The sequence below is a fragment of the Prionailurus viverrinus genome, chromosome D1, assembly GCF_022837055.1.
Source record: "Prionailurus viverrinus isolate Anna chromosome D1, UM_Priviv_1.0, whole genome shotgun sequence".
Classification (NCBI taxonomy): domain Eukaryota; kingdom Metazoa; phylum Chordata; class Mammalia; order Carnivora; family Felidae; genus Prionailurus; species Prionailurus viverrinus.
The window spans coordinates 103,473,915-103,497,103 of record NC_062570.1 but is presented as its reverse complement, the minus strand read 5'-3'; the positions used below and the strand labels follow the sequence as shown (position 1 = coordinate 103,497,103).

General features: G+C 38.9%; 2 protein-coding genes across 2 annotated transcripts; both read right to left on the bottom strand.

Moving 5' to 3' along the window:
• Positions 1–3,538: 3,538 nt before the first annotated feature.
• Positions 3,539–4,489, bottom strand: LOC125146576 (olfactory receptor 5B2-like). Its single transcript, XM_047823280.1, has one exon. It carries the CDS (start codon positions 4,487–4,489, stop codon positions 3,539–3,541), a length of 951 nt encoding a protein of 316 aa, XP_047679236.1.
• A 16,160-nt stretch (positions 4,490–20,649) lies between these two features.
• On the bottom strand, positions 20,650–21,597 carry LOC125147003 (olfactory receptor 5B2-like). The gene has a single exon (XM_047823960.1). The coding sequence runs from the start codon at positions 21,592–21,594 to the stop codon at positions 20,650–20,652; it is 945 nt and encodes a 314-aa protein (XP_047679916.1). The 5' UTR covers positions 21,595–21,597.
• Between the last annotated feature and the right edge of the window lie 1,592 nt (positions 21,598–23,189).

The window sequence follows — 23,189 nt, the reverse complement described above, 5'->3', positions numbered from 1 at the left end:
ATAGGGGAAACTGGGTGACAGGTATAAAGGACATGTATCATATAATACCCCAGCTAATATTTTGAAAATATAAAATCATTTTCAAATTTCAGATATATTTAAAGTAATTATTAAGAAATGGTTCCGATGGGGCGCCTGGGTGGCTCAGTCGGTTGAGCGTCCGACTTCGGCTCAGGTCATGATCTCTCGATTTGTGAGTTGGGGCCCCACGTGGGGCTCTGTGCTGACAGCTCAGAGCCTGCAGCCTGCTTGAAATTCTTTGTCTCCCTCTCTCTCTCTGCCCCTCCCCTGCTCATACTCTGTCTCTCTCTGTCTCTCAAAATTAAATAAATGTTTAAAAAATTTTTTTTAAAGAAATGGTTCCAGAAGAGAAACTATTTTCATAGACTTCAGAGCAGATACTTGTGTTGCCCCGCACAGACCCCACTAATGTCAACATATCCCTCTTAGGACATTTATGCACCGTTTTGCAAATCTTGGGAAGTTGGATGCTTTTAAAATTATAGAGATGGGAAAGGAAGATGGGTAAAAATTCCTTTGGAAGGCTTTATTATAAAATTCAGCTCACTTCTAATTCAAATAAAATATGCACTGACCATAGATTATATTAGCATATTGAGGTAGGTTATGTTCATTGTAAAATATTGTCATGCTTACATTTTCTATGGATGTTTAAAGCTTTTTTTTTTTTTTTATTTTAACATTTATTTATTTTTGGGACAGAGAGAGACAGAGCATGAACGGGGGAAGGGCAGAGAGAGAGGGAGACACAGAATCGGAAACAGGCTCCAGGCTCCGAGCCATCAGCCCAGAGCCCGACGCGGGGCTCGAACTCACAGACCGCGAGATCGTGACCTGGCTGAAGTCGGGCGCTTAACCGACTGCGCCACCCAGGCGCCCCTCTATGGATGTTTAGAATCATTGGAGTTGATTGAATAATCATTATTTATGAAGGAATTTTGCAAATTGAACAGTTAGGAAACTTTGCAGACTCATATTTTGTGTTATTATAATTTATTAAAAACAATTTATTTCATGCATTTTCATTTAATGAGAAATTCCTAATAAAAAAGAATTAAAATAGTTTTATATGATCTACTTGATAATGTGGTTTTCAAAAGGTTATTTGTGCAAAAGAGTGAAATGCAAATAGTGAGTGAGAGAATACAGAAAAAAAAGCAAGCACATATCCTAAAATGCTCTCAAATTCTTTTTTAAAGAATTACATAATGCATTATCAAGCTTAAATTAACAATTCAGGAAACAACAGATGCTGGCAAGGATGTGGAGAAACGGGAACCCTCTTGCACTGCTGGTGGGAATGCAAACTGGTGCAGCCACTCTGGAAAGCAGTGTGGAGTTTCCTCAAAAAATTAAAAATAGAACTACCCTATGACCCAGCAATTATACAACTAGGAAATTATCCAAAGGATATAGGAGTGCTGATTCATAGAGACACTTGTACCCCAATGTTTATAGCAGCACTTTCAACAATAGCCAAATTATGGAAAGAGCCTAAAAGTCCATCAACTGATGAATGGTTAAAGAAGATGTGGGACGTATATACAATGGAATACTACTTGGCAATGAGAAAGAATGAAATCTGGCCATTTGTAGCAACGTGGATGGAACTGGAAGGTATTATGCTAAAGGAAATAAGTCAGAAAAAGACAAATGTTTTCACTCATATGTGGAACTTGAGAAACTTAACAGAAGACCATGGGGGAAGGGAAAGGGAAAAAAATAGTTACAAATAGAGAGGGAGTGAGGCAAACCATAAGAGACTCTTAAATACAGAGAATAAACTGAGGGTTGATGGGGGGTGGGAGGAGGAAAGGGGAAAAAGGATGATGGACATTGAGGGCACTTGGAATGAGCACAGGGTGTTGTATGTAAGTGATATATCATGGGAATCTACCCACCAAAACCAAGAGCACACTGTATACACTGTATTTTAGCCAACTTGACAAATTATATTTAAAAAAAGAATTACATAATGTATTTTTATCTATAATTATCAGTGGCTCAACTATATTGACTTCTGGGCTCAAAGCTTAATTAATTTATTTATTCATTAATTTAACAAATGTTTACTGAGAAATTAGTATGAACCAGGCCACAATTTAAGTATTGGGTATAACGATGTTAATAAAGAAGATTCGCTCTCTTGTGTGGTGTATGTCCTAGCTGGACCAGTAAACAAGTAAACAAGCTAACAAACAAATAAATAGAAATTGTTGACAATTTATTGACAATTTATTGTTTGACAATAAATTTCATGCATTTCAAAAAAAAATAAATTGTTGAGTACTGATCAGGACTATGAAGAATAGAGCAAGTTGAGAACAGTGTCCATAGGAGGTGGGAGGACTGTGATATGCTAATATTTAAACAAAGACCTGAGGGAAGTGAGGAAGCTTTTTGAACATCAGCAAGTATAGCAAGTACAAAGGCCCTGAGGCAGGAGGGAGGTTGGATTGTCCAGGAACAGCAGGGAACTCAGTGTGAGGGGAGAGGAGGCAGGGTATAGGAGAGGGGCAAGACATGACGTAGCTCATCTGAAACTAAAGTATCCCTGCCTGAGTGTCATTAGCCATCTCGTAGTATTTTCAGCAGGAAGATAGATAACATTATCCTTACTCAGTGCCTATATTGTTTTACAAAATACAAGAAAAGATAAACAGAAAAATTGGAAAAATCTCTTGTAATATACAGACCGACTTTTGTTTTTCTGGCCTTCTTGCTTTTGAAAATTGCCCTGTGACAAATCTGTTTCTAACAAACACTAAAGACAGAAGTATTGATTCCTTTAAAATATTGTATGCATGTAGCTCTGAATAAAATGTGTCACAAAAGTATATATTTTTATTTAAAAATTTATGTCATGTCTTACTTCATTTGGGACCTTTGTTTTGCCACCTTCAGTCATTTTTCTTCTTATTCAAGTATAATTAACATACAGTGTTATATTAGTTTCAAGTGTACAATGTAATGATTTGACAATTTTATACATTTCTCCGTGCTCATCAAGGTAAGTGTACTCTTAATCCCCATTTTGGACTCTTGAAAAAATTTCAACTACAGAAATAAATAACATCAGACATAAATTCATATTCTAATATTTAAATTGACTATTTTAACTTTTCTATTAAAAACTAGCCACACTACATTTAACTCCTTTAACTAATTCCCCACTCCTGTGTGCATCTGCACATATGGGATTCTTCCATATGCTTCTATTCATGGATTTTTGTGTGCCATGGTTTACATATAGAGATGCATTGTTATATGGTAAGGAAAATAATGAACATATAATTAATAAGTTTTACTACAAGCAGGGCCCCCAAAATTTTAAGGTTCCCATTGGCCATTCTCATTTGGATATCGTGTATTTGGACATATACTTCTTTTTTCTAGATGATAGACTTTTGGACAAGAGATTGTATTGCCTCAGTAATTTAGGTAGAGTGAGGGGCATTAAAATGTGACTAACTGCATGTTGGAAATCTGAGAGGATTTACACAGATCATTGTGCATGCTATGACTTTAGTAGAAAGCCTAGAGACAGTTTTGCCTTCTCACCCACCTTCTTGAAAGCAGTTTTAACCTCCTTGTTTCTTAAGCTATAGACCAGGGGGTTCAGCATGGGAATAACCATAGTGTAGAACATGGATGCGATTTTGTCTGAGTCCATGGAATGGCTGGAGGTGGGCTGGGAGTACATAAAGATGGCTGTCCCATAGAAGATGGAGACTGTAGTGAGGTGGGAAGTGCACGTGGATAAAGCCTTCTGATAACCCTGAGTTGAATGCATCTTCAGGATGGTGATAAATATAAGCAGGTAGGAAATCAAGATAACGAAGACAGCAAAAAAGATGTTGAAGCTTGCTACCACAATAAGAATAAGTTCACTGACATGTCTATCAGAACAAGATAGAGCCATGACAGCTGGAACATCACAGAAAAAGTGATGGATCCGATTGGACTTGCAGAATGAGAGACTGAACGTGTCCCGAATGTGGATGGAAGCATTCAAGAAACCATAGATGTAGGAACCTATCGCCAGACATGCACACACCCTTGTCGTCATGGTGGTGGTGTAATGGAGGGGTTTGCACACTGCTGTGTAGCGGTCATAGGCCATTGAGGCCAAAAGGAAATTTTCCACAGTGGCCAAGGCTCCAAAAAAGAACATCTGGGCAGCACATGCATTGTAAGAGATGACTTTGTCTCCCATAAGGAGCCCAGCCATAACTTTGGGAGTGACAGCTGTAGAGTAACCAAAGTCCACCAGAGACAGGTTACTGAGGAAAAAGTACATGGGAGTGTGGAGATGAGAGTCTAAGAGAATCAAAACAATCATCCCCATGTTTCCAAACAGCGTGATGAGGTAAATGAGGGTGAACATGATAAATAGAAGGATCTGTAGCTTTGGGTCATTGGTTAGTCCCAGCAGAATGAATTCAGCCACTTCTGTGTTGTTCTTCATGATGTTGTTTGGGAACCGCAATATGCCCTGTAGTGATGAAAATAAAGGAAGAGTCATAAACAAAAAAGCAAGTGAAGTGAAATTGAAACAGATACATAGAAAGATAGATACACAGAAAGATAGATGATAGATGATAGATAGATAGATAGATAGATAATCTAGATAGATATCTCAATGATAGATTGGTAGGTAGATAGATGATAGATAGATGTGCATTATTTCTTTACAGCAGTAATTCTTCATATTATTCAGATCTCAAGTGTGAGCTTGACAATGAAATGCAATGCATGAATTCTCTATACAGTCACACTGTATTGCTAAAACTGAAGGATCTTCATGGATCAAGTCTCACTTTCTAAATTTTGTAAATTTGTAAACTGAGATGTGAAGAGTAATGTCTTGATCAAGATGGCAAGTCTGAAATCAAATATATCTGTCATTTCAGTTCCATGGATCATTAAATGTTTATACCTGTATGTTGCTCTAGACAGAAACTACTCTAGACACTTTGTGTGTATTCATTCATTTTTTTCAACAACCCTATGGGATTGACTAGTTCTTTATTACCCCCATTTAACTTGTGAAGCACAGAGATTAAATCATGTATTTAAGTTTACAAAATTATTACTGCCAAAGCCAAGTTTTGCACCCACGACTGGTTCTTCAGTCCACTGGTCTTAATTTAAGTAAAATTGAACTTAACTCAATTTACACATACTCATTGACTTCATTGTTCCAAACTCAGTGTTCGTGGCTTTCTACTTAAGTAACTGAGACATACAAGCATTATGGATGTAGTGGGATAACTTGAGCAGTAGGGCATGTATAGCCAGAAGAGGCAATTCTGAGGGCAAGGCACAATGTCAGGTGTAGAGCTGAGGCTCTAGGAAGTGGTGCCTATCAACCCTATCATTTACCACCCAAGAAACATTGATTCCAACCTCAGTACCAGGACCTGATTTCTTCCATACACACAGTGCGGATTGTAACGAGATCTCCAAGATATTGTTGAGTGATACAAATGAGATAATGTATTATAAACAAGGGGTAAAATGTTGGATGTTTAGCATGGCCTGACCAATGCTACTGTAGTAATATTTCTAGGACAGAATGATAACCTTTCTGTTTGGGAAATGTGGGTGGTGATTTGAGGGATTCAGGTGTGGATGAGTTCTGAGGCCTTGTAGCCTCTCCTTGGTTTCCTTTTTCTCACACACTTGGTCCACTGATTATTTTGTTCCTTCCAGTGTTCCTCAGTCTGTCCTCTGCCAGCTCAAGTTCTGTTCTAGTCATTCCAAATGAGCCATTCTTTTGCTTAATTTCTTTCTTAAAATCCATATTTTAGCAAGAGTCAAAAGAGTGTCTTTTCTTAAACTCACTCTTCCTTCCATTACTATCATCTCATAGTTGAATCACCAAGATCAAGGGTTGAAAGGTCCCAGTTTTTGACCGCCTTGAGCCTGCAGGTCTGTTTTGGTGGGGCGCTCCACATTTTTAATTTCTGTGATATGTTCTTGTGTAGGAACAGTGTATTAAATCTTTTAACCTTGAATTTGAAGCCTTTAGAAAGACATCTGTCCTCAACTGATCACTCTCTACCATTCCCTCCTGATTCTGTCACATCCTCACCAAACCTAGACCCTGAGGTCGTTGTGTCTGTCAAGCTTTGACAATCATAACATCTCAGAATAGGACATGTTCTACAAACAGTAAGAGCTATATGCATATACATTTCTATTCATGCATGTGGACATGTATTTATGCATGTGTTTGTATATATGTGTAAAAATGTATCATTTCATTTAAATTCACTGAGATGTTGTGAGGTCAGTGTAATTGTTATTCCCCCTTTATCATTTGAGAGGTTATGTAAAGCTCTACAATTACATAGCTTGAATGAGGAAGATTCAAGATTCAAATGACCCTGTGACCAAGTCAAAAGCCTGTGCTTTCAGAGACCTTATCATTGGCCTCTGTAGATGTGCTAGCAATATTAATAAGGACCAGATAATGCTGGAGAGATTACAGCGGAGTACTAATCTTGTTAATTGAATTATAACACTTTGTAGTTTATAGAGAGATTGTTTCACTGTCTTCTGGGTTTTTTTTTTTTAACCTCCAGTGACAGGACAGAGATAGTAAATAAGATGAATTTAAAAGTTACTGAATCAGAGCATCACTTAACTTTTTTGTTTGGCTGATCTTTTTAAAGAAAGCAGTTGATGTTACTCCGTAAATATTGCTAAACTCCCCATTGATGGAAATCTTGATACTAAAATCCCAGCCTCAGCTCACTGCTTTAGAAGTAATGTTCAAATCATCTATTTTGGTGCTCAAATGACTCATAGCAGGTAGAGCGCCCCATGGATTTTTCATGAATTATACTTCTTACTAAAAATAAAAAAATACATGCAACATAGAAGCTTACCTCGCTGGCGGAAAAGAAGAGACAGGCAGGTAATCCTGAATAGTGAGTCTGAAATCAGACTTTTTGCTATGAAATAATGCATATATACTGTTGGAGATGTTCTCTATCAGGTACTAGTGAAAATTCCAAGACTTCTAAGACAGGTAAAATTGGAGGAAAGATCCCAACATGGAGTCACAAACATGATCCAAGTCCTAAACCCACCCTTAGTTCTGACTATGCTTTTGGAGCAGCCACTTGTCTTCTCCCTATTTGTAAAATAAAGGATAAAATCACCTCTCCTACATAATTCACAGAATTGTGTCGTGATGAGCAAAGGAGGGAAGCTCTAGAAAACACCTTGCTGAGGGGTTCTCGCTTTGAACTCAATCAATATCATTTCCATGAGGAGATGTTTTCCCTGGCCACGATCGCAGGCTGGAAACAAATTCTCAGGTCCAAGGTCAGGGAGGAAGGTCTGCATGTACCAGCAACGATAGCAGTCAGCTGAATAAATGATGGCCAGAGGGGCGTGGCACATGGCCTGGTCCCTCTGAAATGATGTCAGGTTGAGTCCTGCTGGGATTTCAGGGGCTATCTCATGGAATCAGGAGGGAGTGAGATAGACACGGAGTTCTCCGTGCATGTCCCCCAGGAGGGCGTCTGTAGCTCTCATCCACCTTCTCAGGGAGAAGCAGTTAAACAGCCTGTGGGGACCTAGCTGGATCTGATCAGGGTGCACACATGGTTTTATATCACATGTTCTTTCTTATATTTCACCCATTTTCTAACTGAAGTAGAATTTAGAAACAACAATGATACCCCTAGTTTTGATTGTATAAATCTAAGAGTTTGGCCACATTTACAAGGTCACATAGCTGCCAGCACCATCGTGATATAGAAGAGTTCCATTGTCTACACCAAACCCCAAGCTTCTTTGTGCTCAACCCCTTCTCCCACCTGCTGTCCCTGGAAACCACATAACAGCTTTTGTCCATGTAATTTTGTCTTTGCAATAATGTCCTGTAAGTTGAGTCCTAGTGTGTGTAGCCTTTGTGTCTGGATTCCTTCATGTAAGATGTATCTGAGATTCATCCATATTGTTGCCTATATTAATTTCCTAAGACTGCTCTTAAAAAGTACCACAAAGAAGGTGGCATTAACAACAGAAATGTATCGTCTCACATTTCTGGATACTAGAAATCTGAGGTCAATGTGTCGATGGGGTTGGTTCTGTTGGTTACTTGTGAATTCTGTAAGGGAGAATTTGTCTCATATCTGTCCCCGAGCATCAGGGTGATGTCCTGGCGTTCGTTTTCATTCCTTGGTCTGCTGACCATTCTGACCTCTGTCTTCCTCTTCACTTGGTGTTCCCCCCTTGTGCCTGCATCTGTCTAAATATTCCATTTTTTAAAGGGGCACGAGTCCTATTAGATTTGGGGCCTACTCTACCCCAGTGGTACTTCATCTTAAGTATGTAAATCTGCAACAATCTTATTTCTATACAAGATCACATTTCGGAGTACCACAGGTTAGGAATTCAACAGATGAGACACTGAACTGGACTTCGGACTTCTCAGAAGGGTATTTTGTTACTTAAATTGTTAAACCTGTGTTTCTATCAGGGGGTGTAGATTTGGACTTTCTATTCCTTCTTCCTGCTAATTTTACTCTGCTCATTTATTTTTTGTATTTTTTTCATAAATACAGTAAATCCTTGGTTTGTGAGCATAATTCGTTCCAGAAACATGCTTGTAATCCAAAGCACTTGTCTGTCAAAGCAAATTTCCCCATAGGAAATAATGGAAACTCAGATGATTAGTTCTACAACCCAAAAATATTCACGTAAAACTGATTACAATACCATAATATAATACAAAATAATTTAAAAAAATACAAAATACAAGGATAAATAAACAAATTAACCTGTGCTTACCTTTGAAAACCTTCGTGGCTGAGGGAGACATGAACGAGGAGGATTATTGTATAGGACGACTTTCATTATCACTAACTGATGTTGACTACAGTACAGTATTAATAAACTCTTGTCATATACTGTATTTAATATAACTGGCAATAAGACAGCAGAGGAAAGGGTCTATACCTTCAAGCAGCCTGACCAAAACCAAGCAAAGCATTCCTAAGCTTACTCTTGTATGGAAAATCAAAGAACTGTCCATAGGTGCTTTGAAGTGACAAAAATTACACCAGTTTGGGGCACCTTCCAAAGTTCTGAAAAATAAATAATTTTTGCCAAACACCACAGCATGGGACCCAGCATCCAAGCATGAGAGACGATCACCCACAATCTCACAGTGGCGAGCGAGAGAGAGAGAAAGAAGAATCATTGGCTCGGTTGTGATCATGTGATGTTCGGCATCATGTACTACTCATATTGCAAGACGTCGTTCATTTATCAAGTTAAAATTTATTAGAAATATTTGCTCGTCTTGCAGAACACTTGGAGAACAAGTTACTTGCAATCCAAGGTTTTACTGTAGTATACTTTTTTACACCGAACAATAGTTGACACACAATGTTACACTAGTTTCAGGCATGCAACCAAGTGACTAGAAAAGTCTGTATGTTATGTGCTCATCATGAGTGTAGCTACCATCTGACCCCATACAATGCTATCACAACACCTTTGACTATATTCCCTATGCTGTAACTTTATTCCTTATGCTGTACCTTTTATACATTCCATAACTGGAAGCCTGTATCTCCCACTCCCCCTCACCCCTTTTTCCCATCCTTGCCTACCCCTTCCCTCTGGAAACCATCTATTTGTTTCTTGTATTTATGGGTCTGCTTCTTTTTTTGTTTGTTTGTTCATTTGTTTCTTTAGATTTCACATATAAGTGAAATTGTATGATATTTGTCTTTCTTTGACTAACTTATTTCACTAAGTGTAATACCCTCTAGGTCAATCCATGTTGTCACAATGGCGAGATCCCATCTTTTTTTATGGATGAGTAATATATATATATATATATATATATATATATACATATACATATACATATATACAGATATATATATATCACTTCTTCTTTATCCATTATTCTATCAGTGGACACCTGGATTGCTTCCATATCTTGGCTATTATAAGCAATGCCACAACAAACATTTTTTTGAGGAAGTGCTATAGTTCCTGGAAGTGGGTGCACTAATTTACATTCCCACAAATGGTATATGAGGGTCCTTTGTCTCCACATTCTTGCCAATACTTCTTATTTCTTGTCTTTTTTTTAAAATGAAAAATATTATTTATTGAGTTATAATGGACATATAATATATTAGTTTCAGGTGTATAACATAGTGACTTGACATTTGTATATATTGCAAACTGATTACCACAATAAGGCTAGATATTGTCTGTCACCATACAACGCGAATACAATATTATTGACTATATCCCCCATGCTGTACATTATATTCCTATGACGTATTTATTTTATAACTGGAAATTTGTTTTTCTTGATCCCCTTCACCCTTTCCCCACTGATGCCCCCTAAGTCTTCTTTCTCTCTGTCAACCCCAATCTATTCTCTGAATGAGTCTGGGTTTTTTGTTGTTGTTTTACTTGTTTTGTTTTTAAAATTCCACATATAGGAGGATTCTGGGAAGATGGCGGCGTAGGAGGACGCTGGGCTCACCACATCCCGCTGATCACGTAGATTCCGCCCACATCTGCCTAAATAACCCAGAAAACCGCCAGAAGACTAGCAGAACAGAGTCTCCGGAGCCAAGTGCAGACGAGAGGCCCACGGAAGAGGGTAGGAAGGGCGGAGAGGCGGTGCGCGCTCCACGGACTGGCGGAAGGGAGCCGGGGCAGAGAGGCAGCCTGCAGGCCAAGCAGAGCCCCTGAGTCTGGCTTGCAAAAGTGGAGGGGCCAGACGGAGTGTGTTCCGACAGCAAGAGGGACTTGACATCTGGAAGGTTATAAGCTAACCGCTCTGCTCAGAGAGCGGGAGGGCTGGAGAACAAAGGGAGGGAGAGTTGTTGAGCCCCAGACGACAGAGCTCAGCTTGGCAGGGACCAAAAGCCCTCACCAGCACCATCTCCCTCACCCATCCCCCAGCCAAAGTCCCAAAAGGAACCAGTTCCTGCCAGAGAACTTGCTTGCACCACGCAAACACCCAACGCTGTGCTTCTGCGGAGCCATCCCTCCCGCGGGTCTCACTCAATCCCGGTGCAGCAGGGCCCCTCCCCAAGCCGATCACTGAAGGATAAGCAAGCTGAGCCTGCTCCTCCCACCTCCATGCACCTTGCCGATCCACCCCAGCTAATATGCCAGATCCCCAGCACCACAAGCGTGGCAGTGTGCAAGTAGCCCAGACAGGCCACCCACCTCACAGTGAATCCCGCCCCTAGGAGAGGGGAAGAGAAGGCACACACCAGTCTGACTGTGGCCCCAGAGGTGGGCTGGGGGCAGACAGCAGGTCGGACTGCGGCCCTGCCCACCAACTCCAGTTATACACCACAGCACAGGGGAAGTGCCCTGCAGGTCCGCACCACTCCAGGGACTATCCAAAATGACGAAACAGAAGAATTCCCCTCAAAAAAAACCTCCAGGAAATAACGACAGCTAAAGAACTGATCAAAAACGATTTAAACAATATAACAGAAAGTGAATTTAGAATAATAGTCATAAAATTAATCGCTGGGCTTGAAAACAGTATAAATGACAGCAGAGAATCTATTGCTACAGAGATCAAGGGACTAAGGAACAGCCAGGAGGAGCTAAAAAATGCTATCAATGAGCTGCAAAATAAAATGGAGACAACCACAGCTTGGATTGAAGAGGCAGAGGAGAGAATAGGTGAACTAGAAGATAAAATTATGGAAAAAGAAGAAGCTGAGAAAAAGAGAGATAAAAAAAAAATCCAGGAGTATGAGGGGAGAATTAGAGAACTAAGTGATGCACTAAAGAGAAATAATATATGCATAATTGGTATTCCAGAGGAGGAAGAGAGAGGGAAAGGTGCTGAAGGTGTACTTGAAGAAATAATAGTTGAGAACTTCCCTGATCTGGGGAAGGAAAAAAGCATTGAAATCCAAGAGGCACAGAGAACTCCCTTCAGATGTAACTTGAATCGATCTTCTGCATGACATATCATAGTGAAACTGGCAAAATACAAGGATAGAGAAAATTCTGAAAGGAGCAAGGGGTAAACGTGCTCTAACATATAAAGGGAGACCTATAAGACTCGTGACTGATCTCTCTACTGAAACTTGGCAGGCCAGAAAGGAATGGCAGGAGATCTTCAATGTGATGAACAGAAAAAATATGCAGGCGAGAATCCTTTATCCAGCAAGTCTGTCATTTAGAATAGAAGGAGAGATAAAGGTCTTCCCAAACAAACAAAAACTGAAGGAATTCATCACCACTAAACCAGCCCTACCAGAGATCCTAAGGGGGATCCTGTGAGACAAAGTACCAGAGACATCGCTACAAGCATGAAACCTATGGACATCACAATGACTCTAAACCCATATCTTTCTATATGACACTGAATGTAAATGGACTAAATGCGCCAACCAAAAGACATAGGGTATCAGAATGGATAAAAAAAACAAGACCCATCTATTTGCTGTCTACAAGAGACTCATTTTAGACCTGAGGACACCTTCAGATTGAGAGTGAGGGGATGGAGAACTATTTATCATGCCACTGGAAGTCAAAAGAAAGCTGGAGTAGCCATACCTATATCAGACAAACTAACTTTAAATTAAAGGCTGTAACAAGAGATGAAGAAGGGCATTATATAATCATTACAGGGTCTATCCATCAGGAAGAGCTAACAATTATAAATGTCTATACGCCAAATACGGGAGCCCCCAAATATATAAAACAATTACTCACAAATATAAGCAACCTTATTGATAAGAATGTGGTAATTGCAGGGGACTTTAACACTCCACTTACAGAAATGGATAGATCATCTAGACACACGGTCAATAAAGAAACAGGGGCCCTGAATGATACATTGGATCAGATGGACTTGACAGATATATTTAGAACTCTGCATCCCGAAGCAACAGAATATACTTTCTTCTCGCGTGAACATGGAACATTCTCCAAGATAGATCACATACTGGTCACAAAACAGCCCTTCATAAGTATACAAGAATTGAGATCATACCATGCATACTTTCAGACCACAATGCTATGAAGCTTGAAATCAACCACAGGAAAAAGTCTGGAAAACCTCAAAAAGCATGGAAGTTAAAGAACACCCTACTAAAGAGTGAATGGGTCAACTAGGCAATTAGAGAAGAATTAAAAAATATATGGAAACAAATGAAAATGAAAATACAACAGTCCAAAAGCTTTGGGATGCAGCGAAGGCAGTCCTGAGAGGAAAATACATTGCAATCCAGGCCTATCTCAAGAAACAAGAAAAATCCCAAATACAAAATCTAACAGCACACCTAAAGGAACTAGAAGCAGAACAGCAAAGGCAGCCTAAACCCAGCAGAAGAAGAGAAATAATAAAGATCAGAGCAGAAATAAACAATATAGAATCTAAAAAAACTGTAGAGCAGATCAACGAAACCAAGAGTTGGTTTTTTGAAAAAATAAACAAAATTGACAAACCTCTAGCCAGGCTTCTCAAAAAGAAAAGGGAGATGACCCAAATAGATAAAATCATGAGTGAAAATGGAATTATTACAATCAATCCCTCAGAGATACAAGCAATTATCAGGGAATACTATGAAAAATTATATGCCAACAAACTGGACAACCTGGAAGAAATGGAAAAATTCCTAAACACCCACACTCTTCCAAAACTCAGTCAGGAGGAAATAGAAAGCTTGAACAGACCCATAACCAGTGAAGAAATTGAATCAGTCATCAAAAATCTCCCAACAAATAAGAGTCCAGGACCAGATGGCTTCCCAGGGGAGTTCTACCAGACATTTAAAGCAGAGATAATACCTATCCTTCTCAAGCTATTCCAAGAAATAGAAAGGGAAGGAAAACTTCCAGACTTATTCTATGAAGCCAGTATTACTTTGATTCCTAAACCAGACAGAGACCCAGTAAAAAAGAGAACTATAGGCCAATATCCCTGATGAATAGGATGCAAAAATTCTCAATAAGATACTAGCAAATCAAATTCAACGGCATATAAAAAGAATTATTCACCATGATCAAGTGGGATTCATTCCTGGGATGCAGGGCTGGTTCAACATTCGCAAATCAATCAACGTGATACATCAAATTAATAAAAGAAAAGATAAGAACCATATGATCCTGTCAATCGATGCAGAAAAGGCCTTTGACAAAATTCAGCACCTTTCTTAATAAAAACCTTTGAGAAAGTCGGGATAGAAGGAACATACTTAAACATCATAAAAGCCATTTATGAAAAGCCCACAGCTAACATCATCCTCAATGGGGAAAAACTGAGAGCTTTTTCCCTGAGATCAGGAACACGACAGGGATGTCCACTCTCACCGCTGCTGTTTAACATAGTGTTGGAAGTGCTAGCATCAGCAATCAGACAACAAAAGGAAATCAAAGGCATCAAAATTGGCAAAGATGAAGTCAAGCTTTCACTTTTTGCAGATGACATGATATTATACATGGAAAATCCGATAGACTCCACCAAAAGTCTGCTAGAACTGATACAGGAATTCAGCAAAGTTGCAGGATACAAAATCAATGTACAGAAATCAGTTGCATTCTTATACACTAACAATGAAGCAACAGAAAGACAAATAAAGAAACTGATCCCATTCACAATTGCACCAAGAAGCATAAAATACCTAGGAATAAATCTAACCAAAGATGTAAAGGATCTGTATGCTGAAAACTATAGAAAGTTTATGAAGGAAATTGAAGAAGATTTAAAGAAATGGAAAGACATTCCCTGCTCATGGATTGGAAAAATAAATATTGTCAAAATGTCAATACTACCCAAAGCTATCTACACATTCAATGCAATCCCAATCAAAATTGCACCAGCATTCTTCTCGAAACTAGAACAAGCAATCCTAAAATTCATATGGAACCACAAAAGGCCCCGAATAGCCAAAGGAATTTTGAAGAAGAAGACCAAAGCAGGAGGCATCACAATCCCAGACTTTAGCCTCTACTACAAAGCTGTCATCATCAAGACAGCATGGTATTGGCACCAAAACAGACACATAGACCAATGGAATAGAATAGAAACCCCAGAACTAGACCCACAAACGTATGGCCAACTCATTTTTGACAAAGCAGGAAAGAACATCCAATGGAAAAAAGACAGCCTCTTTAACAAATGGTGCTGGGAGAACTGGACAGCAACATGCAGAAGGTTGAAACTAGACCACTTTCTCACACCATTCACAAAAATAAACTCAAAATGGATAAAGGACCTAAATGTGAGACAGGAAACCATCAAAACCTTAGAGGAGAAAGCAGGAAAAGACCTCTCTGACCTCAGCCGTAGCAATCTCTTACTTGACACATCCCCAAAGGCAAGGGAATTAAAAGCAAAAGTGAATTACTGGGACCTTATGAAGATAAAAAGCTTCTGCACAGCAAAGGAAACAACCAACAAAACTAAAAGGCAACCAACGGAATGGGAAAAGATATTCGCAAATGACATATCGGACAAAGGGCTAGTATCCAAAATCTATAAAGAACTCACCAAACTCCACACCCGAAAAACAAATAACCCAGTGAAGAAATGGACAGAAAACATGGATAGACACTTCTCTAAAGAAGACATCCGGATGGCCAACAGGCACATGAAAAGATGTTCAGCGTGGCTCCTTATCAGGGAAATACAAATCAAAACCACACTCAGGTATCACCTCACGCCAGTCAGAGTGGCCAAAATGAACAAATCAGGAGACTATAGATGCTGGAGAGGATGTGGAGAAACGGGAACCCTCTTGCACTGTTGGTGGGAATGCAAATTGGTGCAGCCGCTCTGGAAAGCAGTGTGGAGGTTCCTCAAAAAATTAAAAATAGACCTACCCTATGACCCAGCAATAGCACTGCTAGGAATTTATCCAAGGGATACAGGAGCACTGATGCATAGGGCCACTTGTACCCCAATGTTCATAGCAGCACTCTCAACAATAGCCAAATTATGGAAAGAGCCTAAATGTCCATCAACTGATGAATGGATAAAGAAATTGTGGTTTATATACACAATGGAATATTACGTGGCAATGAGAAAAAATGAAATATGGCCTTTTGTAGCAACGTGGATGGAACTGGAGAGTGTGATGCTAAGTGAAATAAGCCATACAGAGAAAGACAGATACCATATGGTTTCACTCTTATGTGGATCCTGAGAAACTGAACAGGAACCCATGGGGGAGGGGAAGGAAAAAAAAAAAAGAGGTTAGAATGGGAGAGAGCCAAAGCATAAGAGACTGTTAAAAACTGAGAACAAACTGAGGGTTGATGGGGGGTGGGAGGGAGGAGAGGGTGGGTGATGGGTATTGAGGAGGGCACCTTTTGGGATGAGCACTGGGTGTTGTATGGAAACCAATTTGACAATAAACTTCATACATTGGGAAAAAATTCCACATATAAATAAAATCATACAGTATTTGTCTTTCTCTATCTGACTTATTTCACTTAGAGTAATACCCGCAAGGTCTATCCATATTGTTGCAAATGGCAAAATTTCATGCTTTTTAATGGCTGAATAGTATTCCATTATATGTAAATTACATATTATCCATACACATCCATACACACACACCCCACACACATCTTTACCTATTTATCCATTGGTGAACACTTAGGTTGTTTCCATATCTTGGCTATTGTTAATAACGCTGTTATGAAAAGATTTTTTTCAGGATAGTGTTTTTGTTTTGTTAGGATAAATAACCAGTAGTGGGATTCTGGGATCATATGGTAGTTCTATTTTTAATTTTGTTGAAGAACTTCCATACTGTTTTCCATAGTAGCTGCACCGATTTACGTTCCCATAAACAATACACGAGGTTCACTTTTTTCCATACCCTCACCTACATGTGTTGTTTCTTTTTTTTTTTAATTTTTTTTTTCAACGTTTTTATTTATTTTTTTGGGACAGAGAGAGACAGAGCATGAACGGGGGAGGGGCAGAGAGAGAGGGAGACACAGAATCGGAAACAGGCTCCAGGCTCTGAGCCATCAGCCCAGAGCCCGACGCGGGGCTCGAACTCACGGACCGCGAGATCGTGACCTGGCTGAAGTCGGACGCCCAACCGACTGCGCCACCCAGGCGCCCCTACATGTGTTGTTTCTTGTCTTTTTGATAAATAAAGCCAGTTTAACAGCTAAAGATGTTATTTAATTGTGGTTTTGGTTTGCTTTTCCCTGAAGATTGTGATGTTGAGAATCATTTTATGTGCCTGTTGGCCATCTGTATGTCTTCTTTGGAAAAATGTCTGTTAAGATCTTCTGCCCATTTTTTGATTGAATTGTTTATTTTTTTTCATTGAATTGTATAAGTTCTTTATGTACTTTGGATATTAAGCTTTTGTCAGATATATAATTTGTAAATATCTTCTCTCATTCAGTACATTGGCTTTTTGCTTTGTTGATGGTTTCTTTCACTTTTCAGAGCTTTTTAGTTTGGTATATTTCTGTTTGTTTATTTTTACTTTTGTTCCCCTTCCCTTTGGAGTCAGATCCAAAGGAACATCACTAAGACTGATGTCAAGGAGCTTACTGTTTATGTTTTCTTTTTTTTTTTAAGGATAAAAGAATATTTATTCATAACATTATTTTTAAATATTTTGGAGTTCTTGATATGGGGCCTGATTAATATTTATGATTTAAAAGTTGTATTTTATAGTGGGGAGCAAACCTGGAATGAGCAGAATGTTCTGCAAGTCAAGTTCTTGGATAACTAGAGAATTCTAATATATTGATGTACATGCAAGTATATTTATTTAAAACTAATCATACCGTAGCTCTTGTCTTTGAGGCTCTAGTACATTTATTTTTTAAATTTTATTTCTTATTTTTAAAAATTTACATCCAAATTAGTTAGCATATAGTGAAACAATTATTTCAGGACTAGATTACTTAGTGCCCCTTACCCATTTAGCCCATTCCCCCTCCACACCCCCTCCAGTAACCCTCAGTTTGTTCTCCATATTTATGAGTCTCTTCTGTTTTGTCCCCCTCCCTGTTTTTATATTCTTTTTGTTTCCCTTCCTTTATGTTCATCTGTTTTGTCTCTTAAAGTCCTCATATGAGTGAAGTCATATGATTTTTGTCTTTCTCTGCCTAATTTCACTTAGCATAATACCCTCCAGTTCCATCCACATAGTTGCAAATGGCAAGATTTCATTCTTTTTGACTGCTGAGCAATACTCCTTTGTGTATATATATATATACCACATCTTCTTTATCCATTCATCCACTGATGGACAGTTGGGCTCTTTCCATACTTTGGCTATTGTTGATAGTGCTGCTATAAACATGGGGGTGCATGTGCCCCTTCGAAACAGCACACCTGTATCCCGTGGATAAATACCTAGTAGTGAAAATTCTGGGTCATAGGGTAGTTCTATTTTTAGTTTTTTGAGGCACCTCCATACTGTTTTCCAGAGTGGCTGCACCAGCTTGCATTCCCATCCTGTCTTTTTTGCTTTGAAAATATAGTTTTCAGCAAATAGTGCTGGAACAACTTGACCACCACATGCAAAACTGAATCTAGAAACCTACTTTACTTACACCCCACACAAAAATTAAGTCAAAATGGATCACAGGCCAAAATGCAAAATGTGAAACTAAAATTCCTAGAAGATAACATAGGGGAAAAAACCTAGATGTCCTTGGGTATGGTGAGTACTCTGTAGATACAACAATAAAGTCATGATTCATAAAAGAAATAATTAGTGCTCACTTTGGAAGCACATATAAGAAAAAAAATAATTAATATACTGGACTTCACCAATGTTAAAAACTTTTGCTCTGTGATGAACAATGTCAAGAGAATGGGAGAACAATCTACAAACTGGGAGAAAATACTTGCAAAGGACACATCTGGTAAAGGACTATTATGCCAAATATAAAAGGGACTCTTAAAACTTAATAAGAAAACAAACAACTGGATTTTTAAATGGGCCAAAGCTTTAACAGACACTTCAACAAAGAAGATATACAGATGGTAAATAAGCATTTTAAGAGATGATCCACATCATATGTCATCAGAAAAATGCAAATTAAAACACCAATAGATTTCACTATACACCTTTTAAAAATGGCCCAAATCCAGAACACCAAAAACATCAGTGGCGGCGGAGCAAAAGGAACTTTCATTCATTGCTGGTCAAAGTGAAAAGTGGGACAGCCACTTTGAAGGACAGTGTGGACATTTGTTAAAAACCTAAACATACTCTCACCATATGATGCAGCAATCATCGTTATTGGTATTTACCCAAACGAGTTGAAAACTTATGTTCACACAACAACTTGCACATGAATGTTTACAGCACCTTCATTCATGATTGCCCAAACTGGCAGTAACCAAGATGTCTTTCATTAGGTTAATGGATAAATGAAAGGAAAGACATGAAGGAATTTTAAATGCATACTACCGCATGAAAGAAGCCAATCTGAGAAGGCTGGTTTCCAACTATATGATTCCAACTATATTAAACTCTGGTAAAGGCAGAACCATGGAGACACCTGAAAGATCAGTAGTTGCCAGTGGTTTGGGGGTGGGGGTGGGGAGGATGACCAGGCAGAGAACAGGTGATTTTTAGAGCAGTGAAAACACCCTGTATGATGCTACAATGACAGATTCAATTCTTTATACATTTGCCCAAAGCCATAGCGTATATACCACCAAGACAGAACCCTAAGGTAAGTTATAGAATTTAGGTGATTCTTTTGTCTTTTTCAAAATTATAATGTGAACGTGTTGATTCTGCAAAATGACTCAGTCAAGACAGAGATTCATTTAGATTTGATATGTATGTACCTCCCAATGAAATGTGCCAAAACAGTACATACTTTCATTTAAAAGTACATGATTCTGCTTCTACTCAGAATCTTAAAACAGTTGTTCAATAAAAGAAATAATTACAATTAAATATGACTTTATATTTAATACCTCAATTAACTACTTAAATTATTTTTATTCAAAACTTGTCACACTCCATTTACCTCTGACAAAATTTCTACTGCAATGTGTATGTGCCTACATGGGGCATATACATGTGCTTTGTTCCTGGGCTTGTTTTGACCCCTACTTAACATGTATGTTTGCGTTGGGTAGAAAAAAATATAAGTGCAACAAGCGAATAATTCAAATATCATTAGTCAAGTTTGACAAGTGGGTCCCCAAATTTTTAATGCTTCTTATTAACATCCCCATTCAGGAATTACATTTCTTAACATTTTTTTTTAAAGTTTATTTATTTATTTTGAGAGAGAGAGAGAGACTGCCTGAGAGAGAGAGAGCGAGCGAGCGAGAGAGCCAGCAAGGGAAGGGCAGAGAGAGAGAGGGAAAAGAGTGAGAAACACAAACAGGCTCTGTGCTGACAGCAGAGGGCCTGAGACAGGGCTCAAACTCACAAACCGTGAGATGATGACCTGAGCCAAAGTCAAACACTTAACCAACTGAGCCATCTGGCGACCCTGAATATGTTTTCTTTTTGCCAAACAATAGACTTTTGAAGAGAGAAGGGTGTCACTTCAGAAGTTTAAATGCAGCATGGGTCTTAAAAAGTAGCTCATTGCATGGGGAAAGTCTGAGTGGAATTAAACAAGGTTATGCACACTGTAATGTTAAATTCCCAATCCTGTAGAAAAATTTGCCTTCTCCACCACCTTCTTGAATGCACACTTGACCTCTTTGTTTCTCAGGCTATAGACCACAGGATTCAGCATGGGGATGACCATAGAATAGAACACGGAAGCCATTTTGTCTGTGTCCATGGAATGGCTGGAACTGGGCTGTAAATACATAAAGATGACTGTCCCATAGAAGATGGAGACTGTAGTGAGGTGGGAAGCGCAGGTGGACAAAGCCTTTTGGTGCCCCTGAGCTGACTGCATCTTCAAGATGGACATAAATATGAATAGGTAGGAAATCAATATAACCAGAAGAGCAAAAAGGGCATTAAAGCTTGACATAAAAACAAGAATCAGTTCACTAACGTGTTTATCAAAGCAAGAGAGAGCCATGACAGCTGGAACATCACAGAAAAAGTGATGGATCAGATTGGACTTACATAAAGACAGACTGAATATGTCCCCAACATGGAAAGAGGCATTCAGAAAACCACAGATGTAGGAGCCTATAGCTAGAGAAGCACACACACCTGTGGTCAAGGTGGTGGTATAATGGAGGGGTTTGCACACTGCTGCATAGCGGTCATAGGCCATTGAGGCCAAGAGGTAATTTTCCACAGTGGCAAATGCTACAAAAAAGAACATCTGAGCAGCACATGCATTGTAGGAGATGACCTTGTCTCCCATAAGTAATCCAGCCATGACCTTGGGAGTGACTGCTGTAGAGTAGCAAAGATCCACCAGAGACAGGTTACTGAGGAAAAAGTACATGGGAGTGTGGAGACGGGAGTCCAAGAGAATCAGCGCCATCATCCCCAGGTTCCCAACCACATTGATGAGGTAGATGAGGGTGAACATGATAAAAAGGGGGATCAGCAGTTCTGGGTCACTGGTTAGTCCCACCAGGATGAATTGTGTCTCTTCTGTCCTGTTATCCATCAATGTGATCAGGGAATTATGAGATGTCCTGTTAAAGAGAAATAAAGGAGAAAACAAAAAGAAATTCTAATGACATTGAGATGTATAAATACCACGTGCATTATTTCATTAATAATTTGTACTTCAGAATGATCCTGGTCTAATGTTAAGGGCTTTACATATAAATATGTGTGTTAGAGAGAGTGTGTGTGTGTGTGTGTGTGTACAATGGATAGTATTATTTTAATTTTACCATTGAAGGAATTAGGGATTTGAGGACTTATGTGATATTTTACAATGATATCACTAGTATGAAAAAGATTCAAGTTTGAGACTCAGTTTTGACCTAACCAGAATCTGTGCACTTTTAACTCCTTCACTCGGAATATTTAAAGGTGCCAATAACAATAAGGATGAGATTAGGGAGAAAAGGTTACACTGCAGTTTGATCTTACTAAATCACTCAATTCCCTTTGTGGCTTAAAGAAGAGTCACTTCACACTTTCTTTCACCTCCAATGAGAGGCTATCTGATACTGAACAAAATGAAATTACCATATACTCAAGTAGAGCATCAACTATCTTATTTTTTTAAGGGAAGCCACAGGGTATTTTATAAGTATCATTAAATCCCCTGCTAATGGAATTTTGAATTTATACTCCAGCTTCAACTTACTATTTTAGAAAAAATGTTTCAAAACATCAATTTCTCTGCTCAAACAACTCATAGCATGTTTGGCTTTCATACTCCTTTTGCGTGAATTACACTTTTCACTAATAATGTATATGGAATATAGTGGCTTACCTTGCTCCTTGAAGAGAAGAGACAGGCAGTCCTCAATAGTGAGTGTGAAATTCATGAGAAAATCATCCAAGAAATAACCCACACAAACTGTAGAGAAGCTATATGTTCGGTAGTGGTCAAAAGTTTCCAAGTTCTTCAAGGCAGCAAAAAACGAATGGAAACACACCAACAAGGACCCAGGAACCTAAGCTCAGATTCTGAATCTACCATTAATTCATGCTGTGCCCTTGGAGAAGTCACTTACCTTCTCCTTATTTGTAAAATAAGCATAGTAAAAATACTTCTCCCACATATTTTACAGAATTGTGTCTGTAAATAGCAAATAAGGGAAGGTCTATAAAATAACTCAGTAAGGGGTTACCATTTTAAAGCCACTCAATACAACTTTTGTCTTGAGGTGCGTTCCTTGGTCATGGTTGCAGGCTGACAGCAACTCTTCAGGGAAGGAGAAAGCCTGAGGGCAATGATGCCCACTGACATTCAGATGAATGTAGGATGATCATGGAGCCCAGTGTGCAATCTGATCTCTCTAGAATGATGCTATGTGGACTGTTGTTGCTATTTCAGAGGCTGATATAAGGGCACCAAAAATGAGTTATTAAGATATGGGGCTCAGGGGAAGCTCTTTCAAGAGCATCTATGGCTCTTCATCCCACCTTTCTACGGAAGAAGCAATTAAACTACCTACGGGGACCTCCTACATGTATTGAGTGGGTATGCACAGTTGTCATTTGGTATTTCTTTTTTTCCCTGAATGTATGATTTAGCTATTTTCAGCCTACAATGGGTCATATGGGAACATTCCACAACAT

Excerpts from the sequence above, each read along its gene's own strand:
- LOC125146576 (XM_047823280.1), bottom strand. The coding sequence starts at position 4,489 with ATGAAGAACAACACAGAAGTGGCTGAATTCATTCTGCTGGGACTAACC.
- LOC125147003 (XM_047823960.1), bottom strand. The coding sequence starts at position 21,594 with ATGGATAACAGGACAGAAGAGACACAATTCATCCTGGTGGGACTAACC.